The 12,644-nt window shown below is 49.9% G+C and overlaps 4 protein-coding genes across 4 annotated transcripts; 1 reads left to right on the top strand and 3 right to left on the bottom strand.

The window, feature by feature from the left end:
* Positions 1 to 371: 371 nt before the first annotated feature.
* On the bottom strand, positions 372 to 1,718 carry BDV14DRAFT_201226 (Carboxylesterase; the record flags this gene model as incomplete). The annotated part of the gene is made up of 4 exons (XM_073773699.1): positions 372 to 976; positions 1,038 to 1,140; positions 1,214 to 1,365; positions 1,442 to 1,718. 4 exons carry the CDS (start codon positions 1,716 to 1,718, stop codon positions 372 to 374), a joined length of 1,137 nt encoding a protein of 378 aa, XP_073627173.1.
* A 968-nt stretch (positions 1,719 to 2,686) lies between these two features.
* On the bottom strand, positions 2,687 to 4,534 carry BDV14DRAFT_201225 (FAD binding domain-containing protein; the record flags this gene model as incomplete). The annotated part of the gene is made up of 3 exons (XM_073773698.1): positions 2,687 to 3,902; positions 3,953 to 4,198; positions 4,251 to 4,534. The coding sequence occupies 3 exons, from the start codon at positions 4,532 to 4,534 to the stop codon at positions 2,687 to 2,689; spliced, it is 1,746 nt and encodes a 581-aa protein (XP_073627172.1).
* Positions 4,535 to 5,323: 789 nt separating this feature from the next.
* BDV14DRAFT_201224 (amino acid permease/ SLC12A domain-containing protein) lies at positions 5,324 to 6,922 on the top strand (the record flags this gene model as incomplete). Its single annotated transcript, XM_073773697.1, has 1 exon — positions 5,324 to 6,922. The coding sequence occupies one exon, from the start codon at positions 5,324 to 5,326 to the stop codon at positions 6,920 to 6,922; it is 1,599 nt and encodes a 532-aa protein (XP_073627171.1).
* A 980-nt stretch (positions 6,923 to 7,902) lies between these two features.
* On the bottom strand, positions 7,903 to 9,721 carry BDV14DRAFT_201223 (F-box protein; the record flags this gene model as incomplete). Its single annotated transcript, XM_073773696.1, has 3 exons — positions 7,903 to 8,983; positions 9,035 to 9,080; positions 9,496 to 9,721. The coding sequence occupies 3 exons, from the start codon at positions 9,719 to 9,721 to the stop codon at positions 7,903 to 7,905; spliced, it is 1,353 nt and encodes a 450-aa protein (XP_073627170.1).
* Between the last annotated feature and the right edge of the window lie 2,923 nt (positions 9,722 to 12,644).

Raw genomic sequence — 12,644 nt, 5'->3', positions numbered from 1 at the left:
AGGTTAGGTGGATTTGACTGATTAGATCGGTTGTATTCTCTAGCCAGTAAGCGGCCTGGAATAATGGATGAATAGGTTTAGCGCCGTGATCCACGGTTGGCTAAAGGTCTTGGTGGGGGTACCGGTCCACACAGTGGCTTGCTGAAATGAAAGGTTCCAGGGCTTGTATGGTGGTCAAAATAGGTGAGGCTGTCGCTAGGAGCTATCTGTGGTCAGCGAGACCTTGGATAGACGAGCTAGAGGGCTCATGACCTGTCGGGAACTCGGAGGTGAGCGATCGCCCTGAGAAGCCCTTGGATTCTCTATCTAGAAGGCGATCGGTGGAAAGTCAGTGGTGCGGAGAGCACGTGACCGCCAGCTGATGCCTGAGGCTATCTCAACAAGATATATACCGATGTACCCCATGCCAGTAGGGGATCCAGTCCCAATCTCTCCAAAAGACCCTGAAGAGTTTTCTGAGGCGTCAATGTCCCATTATCAGATAGTGCATAAACCGCCTGGCTCAGCTCGTCCCTATTCGTCCCCATCAACAGAGGCACATTTGCAAATTGCCCGTCCTCAATATGAGGTCTCACATCTAAAACACATGTAACGTTGTCATAGACGGGTGCAAAGAACATGTTTTCGTCTCTTATATAATCTGTCAATTCTCGCACCGGGACCTCCCGTAGACACTGCGTGTTTTCGCAGTTGAAGTGAGCTGCCGCATTGAGGAAGTTTGCTGTTCCATTCCCTGGAAGCTCGCGCTGTTGCGATTCGATTATTGCAGCGCGGAATGGATGGGGTGAGGGCGGGGTGGCTAGTAGTTGCTTGACGGAGTACCCTCCGGCGGACTCGCCGAAGATGGTGACTCGAGTAGGATCGCCTCCGAACTGGTTGATGTTTTGTTGAACCCAGTCGAGTGCAAGTCGCTGGTCCAGGAATCCGACATTCGCTTTCCCTGGGGCGGCGACTGGCTCGTTGGGGAACCCGTATACTTGACAATAATGAATTAGATCCGAATCATTGGACCAATGGGTATAATGTGTGGAGCATACTGTTGAGCCGGTAGTTCGTAGAGACAAGTACCACATCCTCATGCACCGCAAATGAGGTCCCATTGTGGACATCAAGATTGGAGTTTCCGTCTTCGAGATTTCCCTGGCTTTGATATTAGCTTCGGTGAAGCGGTGCCAAACAGAAAATGTCTGGAAAGAAGAAACGGCACGCGTACACCATAGATCCAAAACATGACGTCCTTCAGGTTTTCAGGCGTTGCATTCTGCGGAGCATAGACATTGAGATACAGGCAGTCCTCACTTTGCGTAACCGGGGCTGGGGGAGTGTCAGAGAGGATTTTGTAGTCTACAGGTCGCCTGTCTTCATCTGGGATGCATCAGTTAGGTATAGGCCTTACTCGGTAGCCTCATGTGCAGACGGGGCCGAGAGGGGAAGAACATACCACGACTGCTCTTCTCGATGCATCCAGGCGGAGGGGTCTGAACGGACAGCGGCGTCGACCAAGAGCCTGGTGGCTCAGGTGGCGAGAATCTCTGTGGAGGTGAGCTTGCAAAGGGAATCCCCAGAAAAACATTGGCAGTTGCCGTGGAGCTCGGCGGGTTTGTGGCTGAGTAGGTGGTTCCAATGACGACCCCTGACGAGATTGTGACTGTCGGATTCGCTGCCCTTACAGCGATGCTTAGCAGGCATATGTATACGATGTTTTCAAGAAACGTCATTTTCGGGGCAGAGGCGTAGTGAATGAGAAATGGTGAAGAGTGGTCTGCGTCTTGCAAGGCACGCTTTATAGGCTGCCGAGCTACAAATGTCGAGGTGGTGGAGTTCGTTAGGCTGGTTCAGACCCAAGGCTCATAGGCTGCATAATATAGTTTGCAAAAGTCTGGAGACTGTAGCATGATTTATATTAGGTTTATGCTCGACCTGACATGCTCAGGCGGGGAACTGGGAAGACCCAAGAGTACCGCTTGGGGATGTAAGCGAACGGCTGGGGTACTCGCATCTACTGAATCCAAGGTAGCACAGATTCCTCGACAGCGAGTCCCTTTGAAGTAGTTGATAGGCATTTCTCATGCATGAAGGAGATGCGCGTGGTCCAGCTGGCTAACGATCGTGGATAACGCTGAGCTAGGAAGGGAAGACGGAGCTCAGGCAGTTCAATCACCCATAAGCATCGTCGAACGTTATCTTAGTACCCATAGGAATCAATGTTTTGGGCTCTATAGAGCAAACAGTAGATGGTGAGTTGATTCGCAAGACAGTTTAGTTTGACGGGACTGAGCCCTAGATGCCGGACGCGGACTGATTGCTTATTTCGGCAAACGACAATAGCTTTCACTTCGAAAAACCCAGCCAATGACCTAGATATAATGATTTGACGCAAAAATGGGGACTAAGCGTAGGCAATCGTCCCTGGAAATCCAGCTTACCCGCATCGAGGTTCGTACCATACAAGGTCCATGATGAGATCAGGATACCCTTGAAATGAGCCTCATAATTTAAATCCAGACCGAAATCAGGGCCGCTCCAAGGTCCATAGCTCGCCTTACAATAGGTAATTACTTTGTTACACTAAAGCTTACGGCCAAGCTGATCCTGCATCCGTTTGTCTTGGTCTCTGGGCACTAAAGCAGCTGAGTTTGGGAGCTTCTTTGGTAGAGTACTGGAGGCGTACAAGGTTTGAGTTCTTCTATAAGGTAAACAATTTGCTGAAGTATTGGAGAATCCATTCCCCATGCACCTCGCCCGCAGCACCGACCAAGCCATCTGGCCGTAAGACCACCGCAGCTCCTCTACTCATGTCCACGCCAAACTTGTCATGGGCAGCATTCTTTGGGTCAAAGTATGCATCCCAAATTGGACTCGTCCCCAAAGCTTCGTACGGTGAGCAACCGCTGCCGGAGATGATAGTCAGCCATCTGACAGCCTTGTGAGATGTAAGCCCTGGCGCTGTATCCTCCAGATATTTCTTCAGCTGTCGCGGAGAACAATTTATGCTGGCATCATGGCTACCTGCGAATAGAAGGACCCAAAAGATTGCTCGGTTTGGCGTGATACTCTGCAGTCGGACGCTCCGATGTGTTCCCGGCATGCTAAGCTCCACATCTGGAGGTCGGCTACCTGGCACGAGAGAGCAGCAAGGACTGTCTGTGGTTTCAAAGCTCTGGTTCAGGACATTGGCGGCATATGAGATGCCCAGACCTGTATTGAAAGACGCAGCCTTCTCAAAGATCTCCCCCAGGACAGAATGATGGTCCGCGTTTTTATCACCCGTATACCAAATTGGCCACTTGCAAGACATGAGCATCGCAATGTCTTTATCATAGTCAATAAGCTTTTGCACAGCTGATGTTCGCTCAACGGTATAAGTGCTCAGCACCTCCGGCCTCGCAAGCCCCCGGACACGCAACGCAAGTTTCCAAGCCAAATTGACCGCGTCGTGGATACCTGTGTTCAGACCCTGTGCGGCACCACTAGAATGCGTATGCGCTGCATCACCGCACAAGAATATCCGATCGCCATCCGTTGAGAATGTCTTCGCTATCCGCTGCCCAATCGTGTACAGCGTCCACCAGTGGACTTCCTTGAAATTCACCTTGAATGGCTTCATACTTTCAATTGCTTCCTGAACTGCAACTTCCTCCGTGACGCCGTCGGGGTACTTGGCTGCAATTTCGTTACTATATGCGTAGCCGATGCGGGTTGCGCCGTGGTCGAGCGGTGCCCAGAGCACGTTGCCGTGTGTTTTGCTTTCAATTGCCCCGTAGGCCCGAGTTATGGGCATATCTGTCTCGACTATACCGTCTATGCGGATCCATTTGTCTTCTGAGGTGTCCCCGCAGAAGGGGATTTTTGCGTGGCGACGGACGAAGCTGCGGCCTCCGTCTGCGCCGATGAGATATTTGCTGGTGTATGTCAGTCACTTGGTCTGCGTTTGAGGTTGAGGGGGTAGTACCTTTTCAACTGGAAAGTCTCCTGAGTAGTAGTGTTCTTGAACGTCGAGTTGATAGGGTGTCCATCGGATGGCGCATTGATATCATGTTCAAGATCAACACACTCCATGCCCTGATAGTACACAGCTCCGACGGACTCCAGCTTCTCTCTGAGAATCGCCTCGGTATACATCTGTCGTAGGACGAGGGTACAGTCATATGCTGTATCCTTGATATTCTCCATGAACGTCCAGACGCGACCAGGAATCCTTCACATACTGTCAATCATCTGAGCCTTTACATAACCAGAAAATAACTTACACCCGCTCCCCATCCTTATACGTGACACTCGACCGACAAGCAAACCCAAGTTGCAACATCGGCTCAATCACACCCAACTGATCGAGCAGCTCCAAAGTGCGCGGGAACAATGCAATCGCGCGCCCATATGCATCCTGAGTCTCCTTCTTGTGCTGCTCTAGCACGCATACTGAGACCCCAAAGCGCGTGAGCTGGTAAGCCAAGAGGAGACCAACTGGGCCACCGCCGATGATCACGACGTCGTAGGCGTTATTGCTTGCGGTGCTGGGGTCTGAGGTTGTCATTTTTGCTCTATGCCGTTTGTTCGTTTCTTTTCACTATCAGTCCCAAGCTAGCGGTAGATGGACTTAGAGAGATGGCGTTCGAAATACTACCCTAAGGTTACGCTTCCTTCCCACTTTTGACATCTTGATTGCGCGCGATAAGACTAGTTATTTAGCCACCAATGGCTGAGTATTATGCGAGGGCTAATCTGTGTTAGATTCAGCGGGTTGTTTATCAGCGTTGAGATAGCGAGATATCAAACGAGACTCTGTTTCGTCCCTTTCGGGTCGTCCGACGCCACGGGGTTGCCCCAGATAAGAGCCGTTTGCCCGGTTCCTCTTCTAGAATTTGTCTTGGGTTCTCCCAAGAGTGCTTTTCTGGTTGTCAAGAAAGCCAAGTTGCTCTGGGCGGAGCTTGGGGGTAATTTTGTATGCGGGTATGGCATGGCAAGATGCTGTACTTTATGGGCTCGATAGAGTCGATAATTGAGATCTTCTTTATCGCTATGTATATATTCATCTCCTTTCTCCCGGCCTGGGGCATATTCTCAACCTGGGCGACGTGAGTGTGGCTGTTGTCTTATCAGCGTAGCGCGATGCCTGATCCCACCCTGCTGGTTTTGACACCACCGAACTGAATCGTACGAGATCACCTTATCATGGAGGATCGAAACGACAGGTTGCTAATGCACCGTCGTCTGGTCTAATGCGCTGCTTATCTCGGGAAATGTTGGCCACCGCTGCCCTAAATACCCGCATCACGCTCCAACGAACTGGACCCTCTCGTTGACTTCCCCAGACGCTCTCAACATGGCTGATAACATCGAAAAGACAGCGGCTACGGCTGCAGACACTGAGCTCCCTCAGGCACACGATCATGGCGCTGAGTCGGGGCTCGTTCGGTCCCTGGAGACGCGCCATCTTCTCATGTTCTCCATCGGCTCGTCTATTGGTATGGGTCTTTGGTTGGGATCTGGTACATCGCTTGCCTCTGGTGGTCCTGCTGCCATCTTCCTCGGTTACTGGATTGCAGCCTCTATTGCCTGGCTTCTTAACCAGGCTGTGGGAGAGCTCGCCGTTCTCTACCCCGTCGCCAGTGCCTTTCCTCAATGGACGCGCAAGTTCGTCGACCGCGCCGCAGCCCTAAGTGTCGGCTGGTCGTACTGGTTCTCCGGCTCTATCACCCTCGCCAACGAGCTGCAAGCCATCGTCACTGTCCTCCAATTCTGGGACCACACTGTCCCCGTCGCCGCCTGGCTCTCCATCTTCCTCGTGACAATTCTGCTAATCAACATCTCCGCCGTGCGCATCTTCGGTGAAGCCGAAGCCGTCATGTCCACCGTCAAACTCCTCTGGATCGTCATCGTCATCATCGCCGGCATCGTCATCTCCGCCGGCGGCGGCCCCAACCACAAAACAACAGGCTTCGAATACTGGAACTCCATGCCCTTCACGCACGGCTTCAAGGGCTTTCTCTCCGTAATGGGCACCTGCATCTTCGCCATGTCCGGCTCCGAAATGGGCGGTCTCGTCGCAGCCGAAGCCCGCAACCCGCTCAAGGCCGTCCCGCGCGCCGTGAACGCCATCTGGCTCCGTCTGTCCCTGTTCTACATCCTCGGCGCACTGATCGTGAGTATCACCGTCTCCCCGGAGAACGAGAACCTCTTTGGCGGTGAGGGCGTCAACGCCAGTCCCTTCGTCATTGCCTTCCGCGACGCAGGTATCCCTGGCCTCGCGCACGCCATGAACGCCGTGATCTTCATTTCCGTCCTCTCCTGCGGAAACGCACAAGCCTACGCCGCAACACGAACCCTCGTCGGCCTCGCGCAGATCGATATGGCCCCGTCTTTCTTCCAGAAATGCGACAAGCAGGGCCGCCCTTGGTACGCCATCGCCGCAACCTTTTTAGTCGGCGGCGGCCTCTGCTACCTAAACGTCAGCAACTCCGGCGCGACAGTCTTCGGGTGGTTCTCCAGCCTAACATCCCTCTGCACGCTGTATCTCTGGGGCATGATATTCATCTGCCACATTCGGTTCCGGGCCGCCTGGAAAGCACAGGGGCGTTCAGTCAACGATCTCCCCTGGAAAACATGGACGTGGCCCTGGGGCTCCGTCTACGGTCTTGTCTGGTGCATTCTGCTCGTGATCGTCGAGTTCTATCTTGCTGTTTGGCCGCTGGGCGAGAAGAGTTCTGCCGAGACGTTCTTTGCGAATTATGTTTCTATTGTGGCGATTGCGGTGTTGTTTGTTGTTGCGAAGGTTTATTATCGGGGGCCGTTGTGGGTGAGTGCTGTGGATATTGATCTTGATAAGGATAGGAGGTTTTATGTGGAGGATGTGGATGTGTTGAAGAGGAAGACGGTTTTGATGAAAGTGAAGGATTTTTTTACGGGGGATGGGAGTGTTTGAGTGTTCTTTGTTTGGTGCTGTGTGTGTTGGGGATGGTACTGGTACCTGAGTATAGGTGTTTGTTGGGCAGGCTGAATTGATATTGGAACTTAAGTGAGTTCGACTAATCTGGTTCAGTATCTATTATCAATCCTTTCTGTTAAAGTAGAATACTTGACTTGATGCATGGCCTGATATATATTCTTAAGACGCTATCATTACCTACCTACATGACAAAGCTAAGCTTAGTTCCACCCCCAATATTCCTCTGGATTCCTCTGGTATCCAACCGGTAGGTACCATAAATAATGACCTATGCAGCAGTATCCTTGAATGAACAGATCTTTGATAAAGCCTACATGAATGACTTTTATTTCCTGATCAACGGTAGGCATGAGTCTCATGGATAAGACCAACTTCATACACCAGATTCGCTTTCACGGCATACAATATGAATGCCTAAATGAATAGAGGGGAGTACTATAAGAGCTCCATAATTTAACTCTGTATTTAACTGCTTTTTACTCTTGTCGACCACCATCGCAACTACTTTCAAAGTGCGCCGTCAATTGCTCTTTCCAAGCAAAGCTTCACCAGCGACTTTGGCTACCTACACTATCAGTAGCACCATGAAATGTTTCCGAGCTGCGCTGCATTCTGCGGCCTCGGAGAGCCGACATATTGAGACTGATATGGAACATAAATCTTTCCAGCAGGGTACAAGATTATTTTTCTACGCTATATGAGGCTTTGTCTTCATGCACTAGATTTGGTTATGTGAATGGAATAGCTTTGTCCATATCAACAGTCATGATTTCTTCGTGAATCAGTCAAAGACATACTATGAGACTAATTCACTCGGAACTAAATTTTGAAGAGCAGTATACGTCAAAGAGCAGACAGTTCGGGCCAGATAGCCGGGTTGTTCTCGTCCTCCTCTCCGTAGGCTTCCAGAACTATAGCCAGGACCAGCTAGGATAAACCAAGACAGATCGAGTTTCCTAGCCGAGGAAAAGACAGTACCATCCATCGTCTGAGAAGTACAAGTACTTTTCATCCTCAATAAAGTAACCCTTGTACCAAGCACTGTATCTGGGGAGCAAGGGCGTGTCCGCGATTTTTGCACCCTCCCAGGGGCCGCCACACCGGGGAAGTGTAAACTTTCTCAAATCGCCCGGGACGTAGCATTGGCGGACCTTGGGGTCGGGTGCCTTAAATACCTCTTGATACTTGTAGCGTGCTACCTCTTTAGCAGCCCGGTAAATTTGTGGGTCATTTGTGGGCACAAGAGGACATCCATGCAGCTCCTGGTATCCGCACATCTGGTAGGGGTCATTATGAGCCGATCTAGCACCCACAAGAGCCGTCATGTTGAATGGATCCACTGCCTTTATCACCTTGGTCACGTCCATCTCATCGGCGAGATCAGGTGGAATCACCAACATATCAGTGCATTGAAGAGTGAATCTTCCGCCTTTTGCTCTGGTGAACCGCCTAATAGTGTAATACCTGTAGTTCTGAACAAAACCCCATTCAGGATCATTAGGTTGAACGTATCCACAATAATTGGCCCGGCCAAATATCACCAGCTGATCCGCAGACGCATTAATGGACACTTTCATGAGAGATGTATCGGTGGGCTCTTGTAGAATCTGGATTTTCTCGCCGGTAGTTCCTGAAATAATGTGAAGGCCTGATGGGAAGTCCCCCGGTATCTTCGGATCTTCGATTTCAAAGTCCTGTAGTATCAGCTCAGTACCATCGTGAATCAATCCGAGCCTATGGAGTGCGCCCCCCCTTGGAGCCCCTCGGTGAAAATCGCGTTGTGTATTGTCCCTCAGCCAATCTGGACTTAGAACATCCGACTCGTACACTCTGGCTTGGGTGCGAAAGTCGTAGGCCTCTAGCACATACTTCCGTCTCTGAGGGCTCCATGTTCCAGTGTAAACTAGCGACTCGCCTAGTAGGTAAGGTATGGTAGCTTCCACGGGGGGACCTCCAAAGTCCGATTCATGATCCAGTTTCAGGGAGTATTCTCGCTCGAATAATATCTTCTCTTCCACCAACGAAAAGACAGCTGCTCTGGGAATTGTTAGCATTGGACAATTCCAAAGTATTCCTTGAACCGCTTACTTGACCAGGACTCTCTTCTCAGTCCATGCTTGAAGATGTATCAGCACTGTGCGATTAGTGTTAGCGGTTAGTTGCTCTATGACCACAGGCTTAGAGGGAACATGAGGATCAAATAGCTCTGATGCGCACACAGATCTATCATGATCATCATCCCTGAACCTCCAGTAGAGCCTGTCAGGTAACCTTTCCGCCAATCGTACGTGCTGGTGGTCGATCTCATCGTATGTCAGGGGGTAGCCGCCATTCTCCCGTATAATCCAAGCAATCTCGCCGTCGCCGATACTGCAGGCATGGCTATATGGAAGCTTTCGCGCCGAATGCATCCTTCCCATTCGAACGCAATATCCTTGTTTCACTAGGAGCTCAAAATCAACACACTATCTTTTTTTTTTTTTTTTAGCCAGCGGCATCCACTCCCGCTGTAGATTTAGCCCGCGAAGCGGTCCCTCTTCTTGACTCACCATGCTTCTTGAGCGCTGCAAATGACATCCGCATTTCGGGCGGCGTTGGCAACAAGGCGAGCGGGCCAGATTGCAACATGTGCTCGTACCCATATACCATTGTCCAGTCCTTGATGAAGTCTCGCCAGTTCGTATTAACCCGCTCACAACATATTACTTGCACCGGGGTGAGTTGAGGGAAAATAAGGCTCAGGATGTCGTGGGGCAACCAGCCTATGTTATCCATTCTGCAAATCGCCGCGGCCAGCACACACAAAGGCGTAATCCAGGGCAGCAGTGTTGGTATCGGAGTGCTTGGTGACGGTGTAGAAAGTAATTTACAACTCTCGGGCTCGTTTGCTGCAGGCCTGTGCTGGTCTTCGAAACATATGTCGGGAGGAAAGACAGCATTGGGAATACAGGGGATTCTGAAGACTTTAATACTTTTGCCTCGTCATCCTTCACTAAAAGACAACAAAAGGGGGGTGACAATCTTCTCCATAGATCATTCAGCCAGAAAAAGGATAGTTTATGACTGAGCCAGCCAGAGTCACAGAACGCTGCTTGGGGTGCGCTAGAGATGAACTTCTTTCTCCTCCGAAACCCTTCCTGCCGTGGAACCTCTGCTATGAGTTGAACTGTCGTCAATTTGGCTTCAGTCCGTGTACACTGCCGGCTGAGCGGAGAGACCTTATGCTATCATGGTGTTGCTGAAGCGCAAAGACTATGCATCCTGATATCGCACATTTCGCGCTTGCTACTGTACGAGACATATATTGAACTTGAGCTTATGACTATCCTCATCTTCACATCGAATGGAACATTGCCTCCTCTCTAACAATGAGTACCAACCTCGTGACTGATGGTGACAAAAAGACAAGGCTTCTGCCACAGGGGCAAATTATGTCCCCGTGGCTGTATCGGAGTCTATGAATTGCAAATAGTCTGTACGGTAATACCAAAAGGTAAGCAGACAGACCGCTCAAAGACGTCGCTGACGGATTAAGTGATCTGGAGGATGGTGGTGCGGTGAGCAGCTCTTCCTTGCAGTTTGCATGGCATAGGTATGGCACGGTGATGGAGCCTGCACCTTATCCGTGGAAGTCATTCAGCTATTTTCGAGGATCATATAGTGAGCCCTCCCACTCAACCTGAAGTGAAGTTATTACTCTGGTTGCTGTGAGAACCTCAGCCGCGTTCAGGAATGCTGCTGACGGGCCCCGCCGCCAAGCAACCCTCTAGGCTTCATCCGGTCAAAGCCGGGCGCAATTGAATAGGTCTGCCATGTTAGGATGGTCTGGATAGCTCAAAATACATGAAAGAGATCTCTTGGAGGCCATGAAATACCTTGCTTCCCGAGCGTGGCGAGCTTTCTCAAAGTCTCGCTACTCCGCTCGCAGCCGCTGAGAACATCCCACGGCCAGGAAGCCAGCCCCCCTTTGACACACCCCCATTTCCATGGCTAACCACAATCCTCAAGGATTTTATATTCACCGTACGCTCTTTTTTGGGCCATCAAAACATACTGATCACAAATACCAACTCAGTATTGTACCGTCGTTTACGTTGTAATTTTGAGATTGTGTTTCTCATTTTGCAAATTTGCATAAGTTTAATGCTGTCTTGAATATTTATCAAGACAATAAGTCTTTGCCTGATTGAATCCATTTGTTTTCTTGCCGTGATTCATTTAGTCTTGTGGCGATTCTTTCTTCGTAGACGGTTGGAGTGGGCTGGGGAAAGATCGTCCTGTCGGGAACTTGGAGCGATTACTCTAGAGATGATCTTAAGTTTTGATTGCGAACCCTGGTCTGTACGTTCTCCCAATTAGTATTCATGGATGAGACCTATTACGCTGGACCAGTATATATAATGCCGTGGGGTTGCATAACAATCTCGTAGCGTACGGTAGTCCAGGTTAGTGCCATGGGAGACTATCACAAAAGATAAAGAAGTACTTCAAGTACATTCTTGCATTAATCTTACTGGTACTGCAGGCATCTCGGCCTTTGTTGTCTATGATGAATGAATCAATCTACCTGGTTACCCAGCAACCGCCTGGAGGCGTTTAATAGACAGAGACGCTCAGCACGAGAGGCCCAACGTCGCCTACCCATCTCTCAGTCATAATGTCTTAGTATTCCTGTATTCCCAGATGTCCAAAGAAATATGCTCTATTTATCTCTAACCATGAATGTCACCAGGATGAATCAGTACTCCATAAGCAATGTTCCTGGCCCAGAGCGTTCTATCCTCGCCTATACCCATAGACCATGAAGCTCACCTACATTAATCAAGCCCGGTTTAAATAGTGATACTACCGATCTTTACATATCTGTACCTAGTTGAGATACTTAGGTTTTGTATATCCTCTCTTTGAAGGGTTGCTATCTCCATATCAAAGAACCGACCTCTCTTCACTGCACAAAGCAGGCCATACTACTTCCCATCGCCGGCTAGCAAAATGCTATTGAGACTGTGGTTCGTCTCGTATTCAGAGTTAGGATGCTGGAGGTTACTCATCATAATCAGCTACGCTTGTTCGCGTCGCCAGATTTCTTGTCTGTCAGAGGTCTAGGTCTCCGATCACGACTCCCGAACGAACACCGCGTCGTTCAATGTAGCTAACTTTCTAAAACAAACATAATTTCTCGACTTACGGAATGGTTTATCGAGTATAATACCTAAGATATACATTCGGTTTAGCAGCACGTTGCCGTTTTCTTGGTACCCTACACAAATAGCCGAAACCGAAGTATACCTTGGCGGGTTCGTACTCAGTCCTGTTTTCACTCCTTATCGCACGGAATGATGAGGTTCAAACAAACTATTGAGATACAAAGAAGTGGCTGAAACACTGTCTGAATTTTCGAATGTTTCTGGAAGCTCAGGCCGGCCTCCGCCTGGCTTCAGCTCCAGGCTCCTGACCCTCTTCAGGGGTAACTATCGTTACTCACCACGTGCAGGACATACAGTTGGAAAATCTGGGGTTAAATAGAAGTTTAGAGTGATTAAGCTGGATTTTAATCTTCAAATTACATCGAAACGCACACTACCCTCTAAAACCACTTTGTATCTATAGGTTAACCGCTGTCATGGCGCCAGATCAGCACCCTGGTCGGCGGATCGAGTCGCCTATGGCTATTGTTTTTTGAACGTTCTGTTGGCCT

This window comes from Aspergillus stella-maris (assembly GCF_047715825.1).
Source record: "Aspergillus stella-maris strain CBS 113639 unplaced genomic scaffold BDV14scaffold_35, whole genome shotgun sequence".
Classification (NCBI taxonomy): domain Eukaryota; kingdom Fungi; phylum Ascomycota; class Eurotiomycetes; order Eurotiales; family Aspergillaceae; genus Aspergillus; species Aspergillus stella-maris.
The sequence above is the reverse complement of the archived record's forward strand: the minus strand, read 5'-3'. Positions and strand labels throughout refer to the sequence as shown.